Source organism: Varroa destructor, unplaced genomic scaffold, assembly GCF_002443255.2.
Source record: "Varroa destructor unplaced genomic scaffold, Vdes_3.0 BEIS01000003.1, whole genome shotgun sequence".
NCBI lineage: Eukaryota > Metazoa > Arthropoda > Arachnida > Mesostigmata > Varroidae > Varroa > Varroa destructor.
This window is the reverse complement of record NW_019211456.1, coordinates 55643634-55662866: the sequence shown is the minus strand read 5'-3', so window position 1 is coordinate 55662866 and position 19233 is coordinate 55643634. Positions and strand designations below refer to the sequence as shown.

At 38.0% G+C, this 19233-nt stretch overlaps 1 protein-coding gene across 9 annotated transcripts; it reads left to right on the top strand.

Annotated features, from left to right (window-relative positions):
- Positions 1-1278: 1278 nt before the first annotated feature.
- LOC111247960 (kelch-like protein 10) lies at positions 1279-16317 on the top strand. Of its 9 annotated transcripts, none has more exons than XM_086984422.1 (12): positions 1301-1418; positions 4317-4537; positions 6259-6459; positions 6934-7077; positions 7729-7942; positions 9703-9853; positions 9983-10159; positions 11368-11632; positions 12584-12741; positions 14207-14316; positions 14827-15005; positions 15932-16317. In XM_086984422.1, exons 2-12 carry the CDS (start codon positions 4387-4389, stop codon positions 16105-16107), a joined length of 1926 nt encoding a protein of 641 aa, XP_086840548.1. In that variant the 5' UTR covers positions 1301-1418; positions 4317-4386; the 3' UTR covers positions 16108-16317. The 9 variants fall into 9 exon arrangements, with proteins under 9 accessions (XP_086840550.1, XP_086840552.1, XP_086840548.1 ...); XM_022799570.2 differs by having other exon boundaries at positions 1326-1752; XM_086984423.1 differs by lacking the exon at positions 1301-1418 and adding an exon at positions 1768-1988.
- Positions 16318-19233: the final 2916 nt, after the last annotated feature.

The window sequence follows — 19233 nt, the reverse complement described above, 5'->3', positions numbered from 1 at the left end:
ACTGACAGCCTACATTCGCAAATGTGATTCGCGATCTAAATGCGAGCGATAAAACTCAATCGAATACAATGGGAAAAAGATTACCTGGAGGAATAACCACTGTACTCTTTGGCACGGGCGACCTGACCTTCAGCAGCTTGTTGCCAGTTAAGGAGGAATCAGGATGGGGCACAGAAATAATTTTTGTATTGTTACGGATCAAAACTGCATTGTTTGATAAGAGGATTGGTTGATTAAGATATACGCCTGGTGCAGCACGTTAAGGAGCCCACCTATATCCTTGTTTTTGCGGAGACGAATTTGGCCAAAACTTTTTTGTGAACTTGCTGAGATATACAATACACAATACAAACAGAAACCAATTTGAGAAAACTAACATTTGATGTGTTTTCTTAAGAACCTTGACCCAGTTACGGCTTGCAATTGAAATATCGCCTGCGGGGCCTTTTTATTTTAAAGATTAATAGTTATTAATTTTATTATATTAATTGACAATGTATTCCGCTGTGGATCCCAATATTAGACTTCAATTTCTCGTGCGACAATGAGCATTCAGTGGCATTGGTTGCATAAATACACCTCCGGAGAGGCGCGTCTATGCAACCAATATGCACCAAAGAGGGTGCGTCGAATATATATACTAGGAATCAATTTTTTCACTTCTGCCTTTCGTCTGATTAGTGTTTGATATACACATTGTTTGCTATACAGCCATTGGTACCATAAAGAACATTTATAATTGTATGGTATATTTATTTTTTATGTATTGCATAAAATAATAATAAGGCGCAGCTGTATCACTTTTACAACGACAGCTTCAATGAAGAAAGTTTCTACCCAGCTAAAGATCTAACTAATTCGTTATTCCCTAACGATGACGCAAGACATATAAAATAATTGTAGGAAGCGAAATTCGGTTGATCGCCTTTAAAGGTAAAAAAAAGTAATGTTTCGCCTCTTATATGTATATATATATGTACGCACTGTTGTTCAGCTGAATTCGGTAGCAGTTGTGTTTCAGTACTCAAGAAGTGGAACTGATATGGCTGAACCACAAGAATTCGAAGGCTTCCACTTTCCTTTATACAGTACGAGAACGAGTAATAAGTAATGACTTGTAGGCGCTAAATGTTTCAGCCAAAAAACTGATGGAATTTTGTTTGTATATATGCCAACTTCTGTTCATAGAATATGCATATAAATTCCATGAAAGTTCGGCCTCCTCCCCTTCGTCTTCACTCCAACCGGGAAGGAAGCAGACTATGAATATCGACTTCTGCAATTCCAAATTTATGCCTACGGCTCTGGTGCACACCACTCTGTTGAATTTGTGCGGAAAATGAGCAGCTTATGATCTGCTGAAGTCAAACTTCGATGGAACGAAGGAGCGATCGTTACGGTTATCGTTCTGTGTCACGGTCTGATTACGCGAGAAAAAACGTAGATTTTAGGAAAATTAGCATTTTTAAGCCAAAACGTGGGTGGTAATTAAAATAAGCACGTACCGGAAAGATATCGCTAGTTATATTGTCTCAGGGTAAAGCTGGTTCTTCCATGCAATTTAACTGGTGCAAAGCAAAAGATATTAGGCTTTGTCGATAGGTCGATCAGGTTACGCGTTTTACGTAAACGTATATATTACAGAAAAATTTTCCGCTTGCGGACCAATGAAAGCAGATAATCGCTTAGTTTTCAAACAAAACATCCCTTCACCAGTTGAATGAGTAGCGAAAGCCTTGCAGTCTAAGATCAGTAAGTTTGTTCGTTTAAGGCAAGTTTATTGTTGACATTTATTAAGAGTTGTTAATGAAACTATAAGGCGCGTATAGAGAAAACGCGGAGTACAGCTTCAATGACAGGTGTTCAGGTAGAATGGCATCAAGATGAGATACCATAACAGATCTTATAATACAATTGTAAGATCTGTTAGTCGATCTTGGACCAAAGCTTTAGAATATCTGTCGCCTAAGATTGGTGTTCTTCGAACTGTGAGTTATAAAATTATTATCAGAGAACTTTAGTTGAGGTTGCATCTTTATGTAATTGTATTTCCACTAGAAGCATGTGTGATTATTAGGAAGTGAGCCATGCCTATAATGCAGATACCATTTGTCTCAAAGATGTAATGTACAATAAAAATAATTAGAGTAAAGCAAATAGTAAGCATACAGCTCGAGATGTTTTCGGCTTAATTTGAAATTTATAAAAAAGACATCTTGCAGTTCTACTAGAAAATAATTGTTTCCATTTGTTTAGTTCAAAGATGATGTAAGTTTAAAGGTGCGCTACTTTTGTCGGTATACCCTCATAGGTAGTACGGTAGTGGCTTGAACTAAATTATTTTTTTGCTTTCCTTTTGGTTTAAGTCAAGGTGTATTACTACTACAACTCTCTATGTGATATGTAGATTATACACATGCATTTGGAGGGTAAATTGAAATTTATTCATGTAACGAAAAAAATTAGGAGGTTTGCCGTAGCGAAAATTTGGAAAATTGGAATATAAACTTCGGGTTCCTTTGTTTGTTTGTATTCAATCGACTCTTCAAACGTTTTTGAACATACATGAACTCGCCATCATAGGGAATTGCTAGGTTTCCGTAGTCACGTAAAATGAGCCTTTGCCTTAATTCGTACAGTTGTTTATTTCAGTTCACCTTACCTTCGCCTTTCTTTATTTTCAAGGAACACAAACCTATATTACTGAGCTTTTATCTTTGAGCGTAAAAGGTATTTTTCGTCCTGAACTTATTTCTAAAAACTCAACCTGGCCTCAGTCACAAGCTTCTAGAAGACTGGAATATTTACCAGCCAGATATTGTCAGTTAGTGCCACATAGTTGAAGTTATTCGCCTGTAACAACCTTACAGATTACTGGATAATTTATAATCGTTAATAGGAGCAATCGTTATTATGCATCATTGCCAGTCTTCACGAATAATTCTCGTGACTTGGCTCCCCTACGCTGGTATCGACCGGCCAACCAGCCGGTTTCAAGTGTGCAGAAATGTTTCAGTGGATGCTGAAGTCTTTAGTTATAACGAGCCCCGTACATTTAAAACTTCTGGGATTACCAATAACGAGAGGTTAATGACAAAAATGTATATAATGACGGACAGAAGAATAAGAATCCAAATAAAGCATAATTCGAGATGCTCTAATAATAACACAGATCCTGCACATTCCTCAAGGTTTTTAGGCAACTGAGAGTTCTGCACTTTTGGTAGCGAGCTTTCTTTGATTTTCCCGAATATCAAAGAAATTTCTTTATTTACAAAGATTTATTATCCTTTTCTATTTCACAAAGGGTGTGTTCATACAAGACCAAGTAGATCGTGTCTGCAGCCAGCAATTCATGGCTTTGTCAACCAGAGATCTAGCCGTCTGAGCTAGCGTGCAGATTCACGCGCATACGATCATGTAATGTTTCTAAAAAAAAAAATCTAAAGAAACCTCTTTGGCCGTCCGTAGGAGTTCACGAGGAAGCAATGTGGAGATTACGTATTTTGATTATTCCCATACTTACTGGCGTTGAAAGGCTTCCAAATCAAGAGCTTACCTTTAACACGTCTTCCCGGCCGCCTCAGCACTGATTAGACGTGTCAAAAACTGAATTGTATTCGTCTGTTCTTTACGTATGTTTGTTCGACTTAGTTTTAAGAACAAATAGAATTTATGATAAAACCTTAATAGTCCTGGTTCTATTTTCAACCCGCTAAAATTAATTGCAAATCAAAACTGTCGATGAGACAGCGTAAAACCGGGTTACTATGTTTTACCAGTACACTGCTCCTACTGTAACCAAACGTTTTTAAAAGCTATTTTTTTCTATAGTTCTGTGGAGAAGATGTGCGTGCTCACATTTTCTATGTGATTTGAGGAGTCTCAAATTACAACATTAAGTTAGGCCTGAAAACGTCCGTGCCGTTGAATATTCTGTGTGCGTTATCATTCATGACAGTCGTAGGTGTATACAGTTTAAAGATTCGATGTTCTACCTTGCGTCTCGTTTCGCCTACGTATACTAGTTTTGATATGATTGCTCGCGAATTAAGTACGCTATTTAACGTAGATTCTGATGATGAATTGAGACGTATAGACACATTTGGTAAATCGACGTTTTGGTTGAGATGTTTTGAATGGGACCAAGACCGTTTGTGGTCTGCAAAGTCTAACATGACGTTCTACCAAGTTTTCTTCATTTCAAATATGTATGTAGTGCTATAGGCGCGTGTTTGTGTCCGATGACGATAGTTGAAATCTAAAATGCCAAGCGCGCGGGATGATAACCATGATTTCTCTGTCGCGGCGCATAGATAACAACGAAGACCGATTGACCGGGGAAAGTTAGGGGAAACAACAGGTATCCCTGTTGCCCAAAAAGTGATGGTTACAACTGCAACAGGACAAAGGCAGGCCATACTACCTCAGATGATCGCTGATGAGGTATCTGATGCCGTCGAATGGCCCGGTAAAGAGGTAGACGATGCTCTTCTTTACGATGCCAGTCTCTCACTGAAGAAGCCTGCCTCCACTGGTTTGTGTCAAACATATTTAAGCCTTTTATGACACCATGACACCACATATATATATATATATATATAGCAAGTGATATGTACTTGCTAGGACATACACATTTGTATGTGTGCGTCAAATATTCTTATTCATGCGAAAATCATGAGAGGTTTTTGCCAATTGTATGGTTTTTGTGCACGAAATGGTCGCATGCGGTAGGATTATCTACTTTGTAAAAACGCCCATTCATTAAGTTGTTCCAGAAAAGAGAACTTGTAAATACATTTTTTGTTTAGCCCATTTTTCAAATTGTTAAAGAATTCTCGCTCCACTGCATACACGAAGTGAGACTGTCCAGGGGGAGAAAAAGGAAAATTAATTGACGAAAATTCTGTATGCATTCTGAATATCTGTATTGATATTCGGCATAAAATACTAGTTATTGTGCGTTATTAAGTACGTCATGCGTCGTGAGTTATTAAGTATGTTTCAGAATACAGATAGGTAGTCATCAATCTAATTGGAAACTTAGTTAAGGTACGAGCACAGCCCGTAGTTATTGTACTGAACCTATCGTGAAAACCGTGTATCGTATACCGTTCATTTCATTTATCTATATATTAAGCGTGTAGCTATACAGGTTAAATATATATAGGACAAGAACTAAGCAGATTTTAACTGCAAAGCAAATAATTGTCTGTCTGCAACGTTTCTTTGGCTCATTTTAAATCAAGCGCTGGACTAAAAACGTTAATCGACTACTTACGGTGACTACAAGTGATTTTTACCGGAACACTTATGGGAACCGTGGCACTAGATTGAATCCCGTTGCAAAACTAGGCACCAAAAATCAGCGTCTCGTCGCAAGGCTCTATACCAAGCTATAATTCGTTTGTGGGTACTTCAGGAAATCACAATACTGCTACACATCTGCCTGTAATTTCGGGCTTAGTCCGGATAAACATAGAACGAAAAAAGCGAGCAGTTGTGCTTAGGTTTGAGCAACGTTCACTGAATTGGCGTTTTAACCACAGAATGATGACACTGTATGAATTTTCAGTGCTGCTCGTACTATACCAGCGTGGCAATAGGGAACCAAAAAAGACGAGTTGGCAATAACACTTGTTTTATGATAACTGCTCGAAGGCCAACCTTACTGTTATGGATGATCATGCCGTTTGATGATAGCTGTCATATTATTATTGATTACTAAAGGCATTAACAAGCGCTACCCTATCAGTCATGATCATTTATTTTAATAAAGGCAACAGATAGTTAATTTTACTACCACTTGATCTGGTCGCTTTATCAATACCAGACTTCCTTTAGCAACAAAAACTGACTAATTAAATACTGCTAGCAGTACAACCAAACGTATCATTATTTCGCAGGCATCGGAGCGATAATTTTCTTAACGAATAAGAAAACGTGTCGATCAACTGACACTTCATGGCATATATCTTGTTGTAGGATTATGTACTTGGCCGTTGTTCGTAAGCGTAGATTATCGGAAGGATTAGAAATCAAGTTGGGCTTAGCCCAAGTAACGTAGTTAATCCGTTCGTATCTTATCCATTTTCAAGAAGAGTGAAGGCTGCATCGGGTCGAAAATACGTCAATAGCTTTGTTAGGTGTGGGTAGAGATGACAGTTTTGGGAAACTGATTTGTTTAATAGGCTTTTGCATAAAAAATGTAATAAACTCATGTAGATTCATTCAAAAAGATTACCTTATTAATTCCAGGGGAAGGAAAACAGCACCGTCTGCCTGTATGGATTCCTGCTCTTCGAGATTGCAGTGCAGTTCAACAGGAACTTACGCATAGGCAAATGTTAGGATTGAATAAAGAAGACATTGAATTGGAGCTGCCAGACTCACTTTCTGTAGACGCAGTCCGCATCTTATGTAAATACCTTCACCGTACCCTCTCAATGGGAAACCCGCGTAAGTGGATATGTCTGTAGTTTTCGTAAAGCTATTGCTGTTCGTCTACTAATTTGAAAAAAATTAACTAAAAACTATTTTTTGTAGAAATTTTCATATTGCCATTTGTCACTAGTGCAGATGATAGTGAGAAACTAGTATGTATGTATAAAATACGGTCTTGCCCGCCGTTCTTGTGCAACGAACCCTCATAAAAGTAGCAAATTAAAAAAGCTTCTGGTTTTCAGTGGGCATTTTATTGCTCAGCACTATTTATAATACGCTTAATTGAATCCAATTCAAAATTAGCACTTCAAGATTACTATAAGGCAGTTATATTGAAGAACTTTGGCTAATTAATTCAATAATTTTTCTCAGACTAGAAGTGGTTTCTTTAACCGGTGTCCCGATTAACGACTGCCAGTGCATTGCCAAGTCAGGTGATAGTTATAGTATTTATAATTACTGTCACTTGACTTTCTAATCTGATTACAGCCTTCACAATCACGCTAAACAATGCGACGGAGCTTCATGATGCAGCCATGTTCTTTGGTTGCAGAGAAGCTGTTGATGCTTGTGTGACATTTTGGCATCGCTGTCTGGACGAGTACAATTGCCTTGAAATGTTGCTGGAAATTGGTACGTGACACTCACATGGTTTGTTCCCCGTAATTTTGCCACATGGAATTGAAGAAAATTGTCATTACCAAAATGAGCAAGTTCTAAGCACATAACGTTTAGGGCATTGATTCCATTCGACAGTTGCCAGGAATGGTCAAAAGGTCGCTCTATAATAGGCATGCTTATTGGCCTCGTGTAGAAATTCAGAATTCAAGATTTTGCATACGCGGCCATTTTTAGATCAAGGCTACCTAAAAAAAAACGCAAATAACCGTTTTATATTGCTTCAGCTTTATTTAAGACAATTTTCGATAAATATGTTAAATCATATGGTACTTGCACCTTTTATTTTTGTTTGCAAAACACCATTTGCAATTTAGACAGCTTCGGTAACGTCTGAACGATGGACCTGGGTGAATAGTGTCACAGTACAACCCACATTTAGGTTGTTCACGAAACCCTGTTCTGTAGTTATATAAGGTTCGTCGGTATTGGTCGACAGAAGCATAGAGCAGTCTTAGCTTTGGTTTTCTTGAGCTTATTTAAGGCAATATGGCAAGCTAGGATAGTGGCTTGTTAAAACTTGATTAATGTACGTGTTTTAATTAGGATTGGCTACGGCAAGAAGTGATCGGGAGAGATTAATAGTGACTGATTTCTACTGGGCAGGTATACGTCGTGAAATCAACCCAATACGTGTACGCGCCATCCACATCCTGAGCACTCATTTTTCTTCCATCGTTTCGCGATCAGTTAGTCAGCTTCTTCAGTTACCTGCATCTATTTTGCTTGAAGTCATACGAAGTGATCTCCTAGATGCCCCTCAAGAGATTACTGTATTCGAAACAGTTTTAACATGGGCTAACCATCAGAAAAACGAAAGGTACTATATCTAGTGTCTGCCAGTTATTACAATAATAGAGGAGGAATTTTATATTTAGAGTTTTCTATATAATAAAAGATGTTAAACATCTACATCCGATTTTGGTTATCTAGTATCATCAACCGTCAGCTACAACTAACTTCACTATATTTTTGAGACTTGCCCCTATTCTTCACCCAAACATTTCCTCCAAAAGTCTAGAGCAGTTTCAGGTATAGTGACGTTTTATTGTTGTTAATTGTTGAAGGTATCGGTCCTCGACTGGTGGAAACTGCCCGCCAGTCGCACTAATCCTTCACCACAAAATACTTACCTCAAACCCGAAATTAAGAACTTCGGAAGATAGCCAGCTTCTTCGGTCATTATAGCTGTTAGAAGCCTATACATAAGATTGTGGTGAGCACACTAGCACTGTATTATTACAAAATAAACTATTCCTTCAATGTTTTCATATCAATCAATATCAACCATATCAATTCAATTGATTTCCTTTAGCAAATTAGTTGTCAGATTCTATATTTATTATAATATTATCGGTTGGATTCCGAGGTGTGTTGCTGGCCCGCGAAGCCGGTAGATGATGACTAAAGCCCCCTATTGCGGCATAATCGAAATTCGAACTTATGCTGAAAGCGTCATATTAAAAAAAAGAACCTAAATAAGTAAAGTGCTGCAGTAACAAACGGTAGCTAGATGGAATCACATGGAATAACTCAATTTCAGACAGATAGGCATTATTGCTGCAAATAACACAAACATTTAGAAATATAGACAATCACGTTTGGTCAAGGGTCCTTAAATCTAGTTTTAATCAATTACCAACACTGATTATTGCTAAAAGCTGTAGTACAAGGTAGCTCGTGGTAAGGGTACAGCGGGCCATTTTTAGGTATATGTATATGACGACTTTTTTCTTTTCAATAGTCTTATAAATACTACAATTATAAAAATTCTTCGTGTGTGATGAGAGAGTTAATGTCTGCAATCTGCGAATCTTGTTTACGGACACTGGGCCTCATATCTAGGTACTTATCACGGTAGTGTTATAATGCATTCTTTTTACAACTATTATTACTACTGTATTAGAAACACTATTTTTCTTATCTTGTCTTCCGTCCCTTGTCTCAAGTTACCACTAATTCGAATATGATCTTCAACTAAACGTTGTACTGATGATGCATTTATATCTAAAAATCCTACATGTTTGTCACACTGGGTATTTAGTTTTGGTTAAAGACAGTTATTGAAAGAAAGGGTTGGAACTATATAGAAATATAAAATAGCAATAGCGAACTTATGATTTGTTTCTGGTAATGCATTCCAGTAACAGTGGGCACGTTATAATATGGGGGATTTGCAGCTTAATGAGTACTGCAGACCAGGCATTTAACACTAACTTCATACTTTTTTATACGTTCCTGACTCTGAAGTTTATCTGATGACTTATTACGTCACTACTATAAGTAAATTATATAAAACAATTTCATAATGCCTTACACCTTTGTTAATAGGCTCTCATGAAGGCCAACATAAAACATGTTGACGGTCAATAAACTTTATACAACGAACTAACTTCGATTCGCATACGAGTTTTGAGCGTAACTTCTTTAGCAAGCAGCAGACACAGGACGAGTGCGCGAAAAAGAATTGATGTTTAGTGGAAGGAACTTGCTTATTCAATACAGGATGGAAGCAATCTGCGTCATCCGTAAGAACATAATGACATGAATTTACTGTCTCTCTTCATTTGAACCCACCAGGTACCGCCACCTTGCTGATATTTTGCAAAAAGTTCGTTTTATATATTGCGGCGAGTCGTATCTGCGGACTAAGGCACTGCCGCAGCTGATAGCGCTTGCATCGCTCCCTGAATGCACCGAGCTTGCTAAGGTCGTAACAAGTATCCAGCAGGTATCGTAATCAACAGCCAAGTGCTTTGATAGAAATTTCTCTGTTGAAGACTTTAATAGTTGCGGATCTGTATTTATGGATAGTTGTTCTATTCTATCAACCAAATAATCTTTCATGCTCTGCAAATAGAACATGCATTACGTTGAGCGGCAGCCGACAACGTTCATGGACGTCGACTTGTACATGCTGCGGCCACGGGTCAGCCGCGAGACACTATTTGCCATAGGCGGGTGGAGTGGTGGTCAAGCTTCCGCATTAGTAGAGGCCTACGATAACCGCGCCCACAGATGGTATGCTTTGTCACAGGTGTGTGAGACAATATTCGATCACTATATAAATGCCAATAGACATCATAATACGTACTCATTAATCCCAAGCAAATTGTGCTTATAACTTAGTACAACCCTGACTAATTTCGCTTATATAGCTATCCATTTTTTTGGCATTATTTTTAAACTGTTCTTATTGGATTAACTGATTTAGACACTTTAGTCGTTACGACCGATTTTGTGACCTTTGGCCATTTAGACCTATACGTTCTGGGATGTTTTAAACACCAGTGCACTTTTGATTCAAAAGTACACACCAGGTTTCATCGTGTTTCCGCCAGTTTGTAACTGAAGCTTTATCTGCGTTTAATTATTTGCCATTTTACAGTGCGCGCTCTCGTATATACATTCCTAAGAGGCGATGTATATATCGCCTCCCGAGGACGTTATACGTATTTCTTGCTAAGCCACAGTAAAGCTTGTGGTTTCGATAATTACAACCTAACTGTTGATAAACACGGCACTTTATTATTAATTCGTTTCCTCACTTATGACCCTTCAGAAAACTGCAGATGAACTGCAGTGCCGCAGGAAGTTTACGTCCGTAAATAGAAAAGATGATTTCGTTAAGAACGAAGACTTTTGCCGTCAAACTGAGTGTAGCCACCGACAAGCAGCCACTTACTCTCATTCGTACTCTAGTTGGGATTTGAAGTTTTAACTTAAAATAATGCGGAAAAAAATACTTTCGAGTGCGCAACCATTTATCGGATGCGACAAGAAATTTCACCTCTAAGCTGTTATAGATAACGCTTCAAACATATTAAAAATTATATATAGTTCAATGTTGTTTAAGTGCACTTTGGGTTTAATTAATAAACAGAAAATGCATAAATTGATAAAGCCCGGACGGTCTCCATGGGTCGTAAAACCTCAACTGCAAATTAACCCCGTTTTACAGGGTATTCTTCAGATGGGCTTCTCCCAGAGACAACGATTGATGACTGTGTGAATCGAGTGCTTCTTCTATAATTCAGTCTGCTCTTTAATTCAAAGGAAACTCAAATAGTGTTTGCAGCAAAAATGATTTAATCGCTGTAAAACTGCTAGAGTTCCTAAAGCTCTAGGCAGGCTGTAGTTGTTCCTATTTTCTAATCTGATAATCTTATGATTCTTACTTAGTAATAGTTGAGAAAGATCTGTGAAATATGGGCCTGTATTATTGAGACCGAAGGTCTGTTTTAGGATAACGATGTCCAACCTCGCGCTTACCACGGCCTTGTGGGCGTAGGACCGCGTTTGTATATGATTGGGGGATTTGATGGCACCAATTGCTTCAACGACGTTCGATGTTATGATAGTGGCGCACACCGCTGGAGCGAACGAGCGCCAATGCACCGAGAAAGGTGCTACGTCTCGACAGCAGTTCTTGACGAAAAGGTCATCTATGCATTAGGCGGGTACGATGGAACATCACGAACAAACACTGCTGAAAAGTACGACATTCAAGGTGAATTATGTCAGCCAAGGTGATCATAGACACGTTAGTCGAGAAGTAAACGATTTTTGGAAATCCAGTGCTTCTATATTAGCGATCCAATGGCCAGAAGCTCAAGGTGTTCATTGAAATATAGACATATAATGCTTGTGACAGCACAGTGGTAGTTGCCAGTTATTAAGAAAACCCACGTACAAGTACGAAAATGACAGTTAAGGCACGTTCGTTTAATTAGACCCAGAATACCTTGCCTTTAGAACTTTGGCAATTGGTTAGTTAGGATCTCCTTTTATTTAAATTAGAATCGTTATAGAAAACAATTCTAATTTTTGTTATTCCTTTATTTCATACGAAAAATGAATGCGTATGTCATTTGAGGCCTTGAATTCGTGAAAACTAGCGTTCTTAATCAGAGAGAAGAAATTGTATGAGTAGCTTTCTTTAGTTCGCCTAAAGCTTTAGCTTATTTTTATATAGATATTCGTTTTCGCCATCGTTTTTGCTCAAACCCTCTGAAACACGTTACAGCTCTGTTCAACAAATTATCAAATCTGGTTAGATGATGTTTCCTCTGCTTAATGTTTTAATGCCTACGAGGGCAGCCTTTAGACAGTTTCGCAAAGAACAAATATATTGAAGTGATCGGACATTCGATAGGTTTACTATAGATTCTTTGTGGTTGTTGTGTAGACCTATCTTGGGCCTATCTCCTCAGCCTATTTGGCCATTCAAGAAGTGTGTAAAAGGTCGAGTAAGCCAATTTCGTGGTTACACCTACGTAAGCACAGCATAGTGTTGTATCTCTAAGATACCGATTCTTCAAAAATTTTACTTCCGCTGTAAAATCTTTAACCCGATCCTTAATGATATTCCTTTTTTTCAAAAGAAACATTACCAAAACTCTAAGGCTCTTCTCTACTTTAGCCTAACAATAATAGCGATTGCAATGGTGTGAACGTGTAGAAAATACGTGGACTATGATCGCACCGATGAACGCGATTCGAAGCGATGCCTGTGCAGCGACCGTCGGTTCGAAAATTTTCATTGTAGGGGGCTTTACTGGTGACGGAGTTTTGCCGTCCGTCGAATTCTATGATCCAAAAACAAATGCCTGGACACTGGTAAGCAATATAAAGTATTTTACCAAAATGTCATAGACAATAAACAAGTAGAATTCGGTTAATTCTGACTTGCCTATAGATATACAAATTGTCTGCTTTTGTTGCTCATTCAAACGTGAATACCAAAACTAAAGGATTTATGATTGCTTACATTTTGAACATACAATGCACGTACAATGCACGCCGTGTGTAGACTCAAAAGATGCATTTTAACGACTTAAGAAAATTTAAATAGTAACTAATGACTGTTTCTAGAAACTGCACAGATAATTCCTACTGACGTTCCCATGAAAAGTCTAGTCAAAAAGCAGAGTTCGTGGTTTTTAATATAGAACAAAAGAATAGACAACGTTGTCATTTAATCACAGGGGATTGCTATAGTATATACGATCTTACATTTCCATACAATGCCACAGTAAACATCACAGTAGCGAAAACTCATTTTATTATTACGAGTTAAACTGATGAGCATCCGGCTTGGTAGGCTCATTTGGATTTGCGCCAAGTGAAAAAATCTTCCGTATCTACGTATACTTTAGGAGTAATGAAATGTTAACGTGTAAAATTTAAATGGTTTACCATGGTATTTTATCATGTCGCGGAAACTTTATATTTTGCTTTTGCAACACCTCAATGACGGCGGACTTACGTCTAGCTATAATGCGTATGCTGCGATTTCTTGCGACAGAGATCCAACGGCATCAACCAATACGTAAGTCAAAGAGCGTCAGTTCCATACAATGCATTTATTGTGTTGTAGCAGCATGCCGTTTTTGACAGATTGTGAACGGTGTTGTCGGCGGCTTTGTGGACAATAGTACGAAATCGAATGGACTAAGCAGCAGTTTTTTCATGTCCTCTGCACACTTATGGTATTTTACCTCTAGTGATATAAATCTGTTTATGTCCAAAGCAGACCGCATGTAACAAAAAGGGTACGCCTGTTTCTTGAGTGATGCTGGATATAATTGTCTCCGTTTTCTACTGGTATTACACGGGAGAATTAGTGGATTAAATAGATAAGATAGCCAAGCAAAATAATGTTATGCAGTAACAATTTGTGCTCCGTTAGGTGAAAGGCATTTTCTTGGCTAAAGCATATTTAGTGAAAATGCATCTCCGAATTTATATATAGACGTAGCTTAAGGGTTGCTTTATGTGATCGTCCGAAAATATCAGATTGGAACGCGGGCAACACGATAAGAAAGGATATGTGCTGCATTATCTTGGATTTCTTCATATGGCCGTGTAGGTCTCAATACCTCTGAGACGCCAGAAGAATTCTACGAATTGCGTGTGTATCTGCTTTATATTCTGGCGTACGCTAAAAAATACGCTTAATTAAACACGCCATTGAGAATTGCAATGTTTATTTCATACTGTTCACTACAATACTGTTACTAAACTTGTAGGTCGAATAGAAATCAATACGTATGCGTTTTGAATTACTTCAATATAATTCCAGGTGCGCAGTATGTCATCTCCTCGAAGTGGCGTCCGCTGCGTGAGTCACGATGGGCGACTTGTAGTGCTTGGCGGATATAACGGAAGAGAAAGACTTTGTTCTGTTGAAAGGTATATACAGAACCGTAAATATTCGGAATATGCTTAGGTTGTCCTGTTTTACTGGTGCGCCCATTTGCACCTCAGAAATAGAATTTGATGAGAACGCCTAGAGTTCATCTTTGAAGTCTGCACACTCGCTGCCCCCCGAATATTTAAAAATTTTTACAAGACTGACGATTTTTCGATTTCTTTTTATTTTTATTTAATTTCATATATTTATTTTTCATATTTTATAGACGTAACGAAAGACAGATTAATAAGAACATGCCGATATTATATAAAAAACGTTTTTTTAGTCGTATTGACACACTTATTTTACCGTTATTGTTACACCGAGCTCTTAAAATGAGCCAATCACAGTGCTGTACCGTTCTTATTGGCTTTCCCCCTTTAAATAAGTTTCCCATGTCGGTTAACATTACAAAATCGCTATCACTTCTTTCTTATGGTGTGAAAGTAGTATATAGACGTGCTAAATTATATATCAACGGTTTTTGATTTTTTTGTAACTTTTATCAGATATGACGAACGTCGCGACCGTTGGGAACGATTGGGTGACATGCCAACTGTTCGAAGCAATTTCGGAGCTGCGTCGTTCGAAGGACGCATTTTTGCCATCGGAGGTTTCAACGGTCAATCGACAATCTCGCAGGTCGATGCGTACGACCCTATCACGGCTAGATGGACGACTCTACAAGGTATAGAAAAATCAGTCATTTGTTTACTGCCTGACAAGCAGTATAGCTACACAGCATTTGCGTCGTTCATATTCTTCTTTATCCTAATTGAAATATGAATACAGCAGTTCTGTTTTGGCCTTCATATTCATCGTTTAGTTCCTTTGGGTTGCGTACTGCTAATTAGCAGAAGTAGAAGAAGGAAGCCTTCTCCATATGCATAATTAATTAGAGATAGTAATCAAATTAGTAATTTAACTTCTCCTTATATGAGCTGGATAATTGCCTTTTGTATAACAGAGAATAAATATTAAAATTGAAGATTTAGTCTAAAGCTTACCTTAGACAAACAGATCTAGGAAATAGCACAAAGGTTAAGCCCCCTTCCTAGGCGGTAAAAACTGTTTATGCAGAGCTGTCGGTCCTCACCCAATTTATTGGATATACCTATATGAAGTTACTACTTAGTGAAGGTTTTATCAACATACAGTTGATCCGAAGAAACGGCGTTTTAAGAATTTAGGAAAATATAGCACCTCCTCAGCGAGAGAGCAAAAAGTTTGGCGAATGGATTCTCGCTCACATAATAGATTAACGATACGTTGTTATTCGAAGCCAGTACTTCACTTTTGTACTTCAGGTGGCGTTCGAAAGTCAGGTTTGAGATGAATGGTAATAGATCATTGATATGTTTATAAGGGTGGAACATGGTATGGCTAGATGGTAAATCGTTGCATTTGGTACTGTATTCCGCTTTATTGTTAGTGACCTTTGCGAAAAAATAAAAGTTATGTGGGTCGTTTGTCATTCTGAATATTCGAGTATACATTCTTATATCTGGCAAGCCTCGATAGTTAGCCATTATATGCCAGATAGGCAAGGTATGCCAGAGTGTGTAACTTGTGTAGAATTAGTCTGTGTTAGTAAAGGAAAAAATTTTGTTGCAGGCATGACTGTGACCCGATCCGCTCTAGGCGCGTGTATCTGTGAAACCGCGGATCCCGAGTACTACTCAATGTTAACAAGGCATTCATCGGCCAGTGCTGCAGCTTTTAATGCACAAATGGCTCTTGATAGATTAGCATTGCCTAGAGCTCCTGCTCCGAGCAGGGCAGCTCAATAAAACTCAACTGGTAAAGCGTCTACTAACTGGTTGAGCCCGGACCTCTTCTTCATTAAGTAAATCCGTCGTACGATAAGCATCGAATCGGGATGATCGTGCGGGAGTAACAAAAATGAAGCTGTAAAGACAAAGTGTATGTGACAAAAACGGAGATAGAGATCATTGACATAGAATAACATGAATAATAACCAAGACAAAAATGGATCACTACGAATCATTGTACTCATTTATTTTATAACTGGAGAAACGCAAAGTCCGCTTTAGTCATTTTCTGGTTCTTAGTGTTTATGGTGATAACCTATAATTTAAATTTAAGTAGACGTAACACAGTAACCGTAAGTGACTTTGATTTTGATTAGAAGGAAAGTCAGCCATACTTTTTAGGATAATGATGACAAAACGTTTACAATGCGGCACTATGCGAAGTCACTTCTGGCGTATGGTATCAAAAGCCAGATATTGCCGAGAACTAAATTACCAGGAGCAAAAAATTAAATTGAGGCCAGTAAATGGATAAAACGTGTTTATATATAAACCATAAGTGTCGAATCAGGTACGTGCGATGCACTTTTAAAATGCCGTCTGTGAACTTTGTTCCATCAACCACTTTGATGACTGTGCGAAGTCCAGTAAAGCGAATTCTGTCAAGCCGACTTGCCATTACAATATAATGCTATGTCATATCCTAAATTAGAATTTAAAGATAAAATACGCATAGAATCTGTATCTCAAATAATAACACAACTATCATAGTTGCACTGCGACTTACGAACAGTATGCACCTTGAACTTCGATCTATGGTCAGCCTTACAGTATAAGAATCGTCCTGCACTAGACTTATTTTACAGGTATGGAGGCTATCTAGAGAATGATTCGCTACGCGAGCTTATGGTTCTGAGTATGTATTCACCTGAGCTTTGGCGATTTTATCAAAATTGCCTAGTTACAAATATGAATGTTCGCTCGATCTTAAATGCCAACGAACAGTTGCTTCGCCACCAGATACTTTTCAGTATTCGCCTGGTTCGCCTGGTAATGATATCGTACTTATTTGAGCCCATTTTTTTGTTAATACAAGGACTAAAACCAGACAGCACGTTTGGACATTACGAAGTATCCAGTTAATAAGCTGTTCTTGCCTTCAAGGTACACAGCAAAAGTAGTGACAATGATTAGGTGACAAACCCTAGTGCTCAACTATGCTAATAAACGAGACAAATCTTTTATCGAACAGCCCTGACGATTACGGTGAGGATGATAGTCTGCTTGCTTAACCACGATCAGCATCTACGGGAGGACCTGTCTTAAGGGTTTCAGCGCATTCTGTGTGCATGATTACTTTTTTTAGTCGTAAGGGGACGCTCTGGTGTGGATAACGACCTCATTGTAATCGTCGAAGTGCTTTGTTTGACTTGTCCAATCAGCAATTATATATAGAGAAAGTCAATCCTCCTCTAGAATCAATTTATAATAAAATATACTTATTAAATTCCATAATTATTGGAATGGCCTTGCGCGAAATTTGTAGATGTCTAGCGAGTTTGCGATTATTAGATGCTGTCCATGATCTTGCCATTGTTGTTGACATGCGTCCAATTAATATGGTCGAAATCGCATCTACCCTTGTAAATGATGTTGAGGCTTATGGTCGTCTTACTAACCACTGCTAATCAGCAATTGTTCTCAACGATAAAAATTTATGGCTCTCTTAAGTTATAAACCTGCCTTTCTTTTGTTTATAAACCTTCACCAACCAGAAACCAGTCGAGTCATGACTATCACACGGACTTTTTTAATTATAAATATACTGTTTTAGTAAAACACTATCCTTAAATTTCGTCTAAATAATGTTTGTATCAAGCTGCAAAAGAAAACACTTAAAGTACCCCATTTCCATCCTTGATATACGCAGGTCACAATATTTACGCAAGCAGAAAAGAAACTATGCTAGCGGGTTTTGAGAAGCACCAAACATCTTGCATACGTGCTTGCTAACTTGCACTTCACCCGTCTTCACTTGACGTCAAGTAGACAGAAATTCATTTTATAGCGGTGCTAAAAATGCTCTCATTGAGATATATGTGTTGTGTAAAATGTGCAATCGATGTTTTTACTCATTTTAGCATATATATATATATTGCACGCTTTAGTTTTCATCCGTTTTAGTGTGTACACATTATAATAAACGGCGCTCCACTGCGTAAATTGTACATGGGCAAACAAGAACAGTGGTGATATACAATTTTGCACCACGTACAAACAACAATGATCGTTACTCGATGGTCAGTATTAAAGTGCCACAACTGTAGAATAATAACACACAGTGACCTTTATCTATCAATATTTTACGATGTGTGATAATTTACAATCTCTATGGTGGAAATACGGAATACACCTCTTGTCTTAGGCTTTGAGGGAATTATTTGCAATTTGAATCGATGCACAAGGTTTTGATGATTAAAGCAAAGGCGTTTTTTTACAAGTAATTAGATAATGCGTTACTTGGTCCATTTGTGCAGTTTCTTAAAATTTGTAGGTTTATCTGGGGGCAAATCATCTAATAAATTGTCAAGAAAATGTAATTAGAAAAAAGACTAACCAACTAGAAAATGCTATTCACTCAGTAGTGTTCAGCATTTTTGATTGCCCGAAGATTGAATTGAAGATCTGCTACAAATGCTTGAAATTTGTCAGAAAATGTAATGTATATAAATGAAATTACAATGTTCCTGCAACTAGTATCATCTCATTTACTGTTGAGCGCACAGCTGGAAACAATAGAGATCGCTCGATTAAAACCTAGCATAAAACATATCTACCTAATGTAATTAGCTTCAGCTTGATAGCTTGTACAAATGATAACTAGGATCTACTACGATCGTTCGGTCATTGCATTATGTTCGAACTCAGGTGTGTGCCAGTGTTAGCAACCGGTTGGCAATATATTTCGACGTTAAAACGCGAAGTGCATGAGCCTATCTCCTCGTTCCTTTTCCTCCGTGAAGTGCTTATGCTGCACCTTGTATATCGCTTCGCAAACGAATAATAAGCATTGAACTTCTGCGTAGCATGTAGGAAACGTTCGCAATTCATTCGATCATTTTCGTCCATCGATTTACTTAGAGT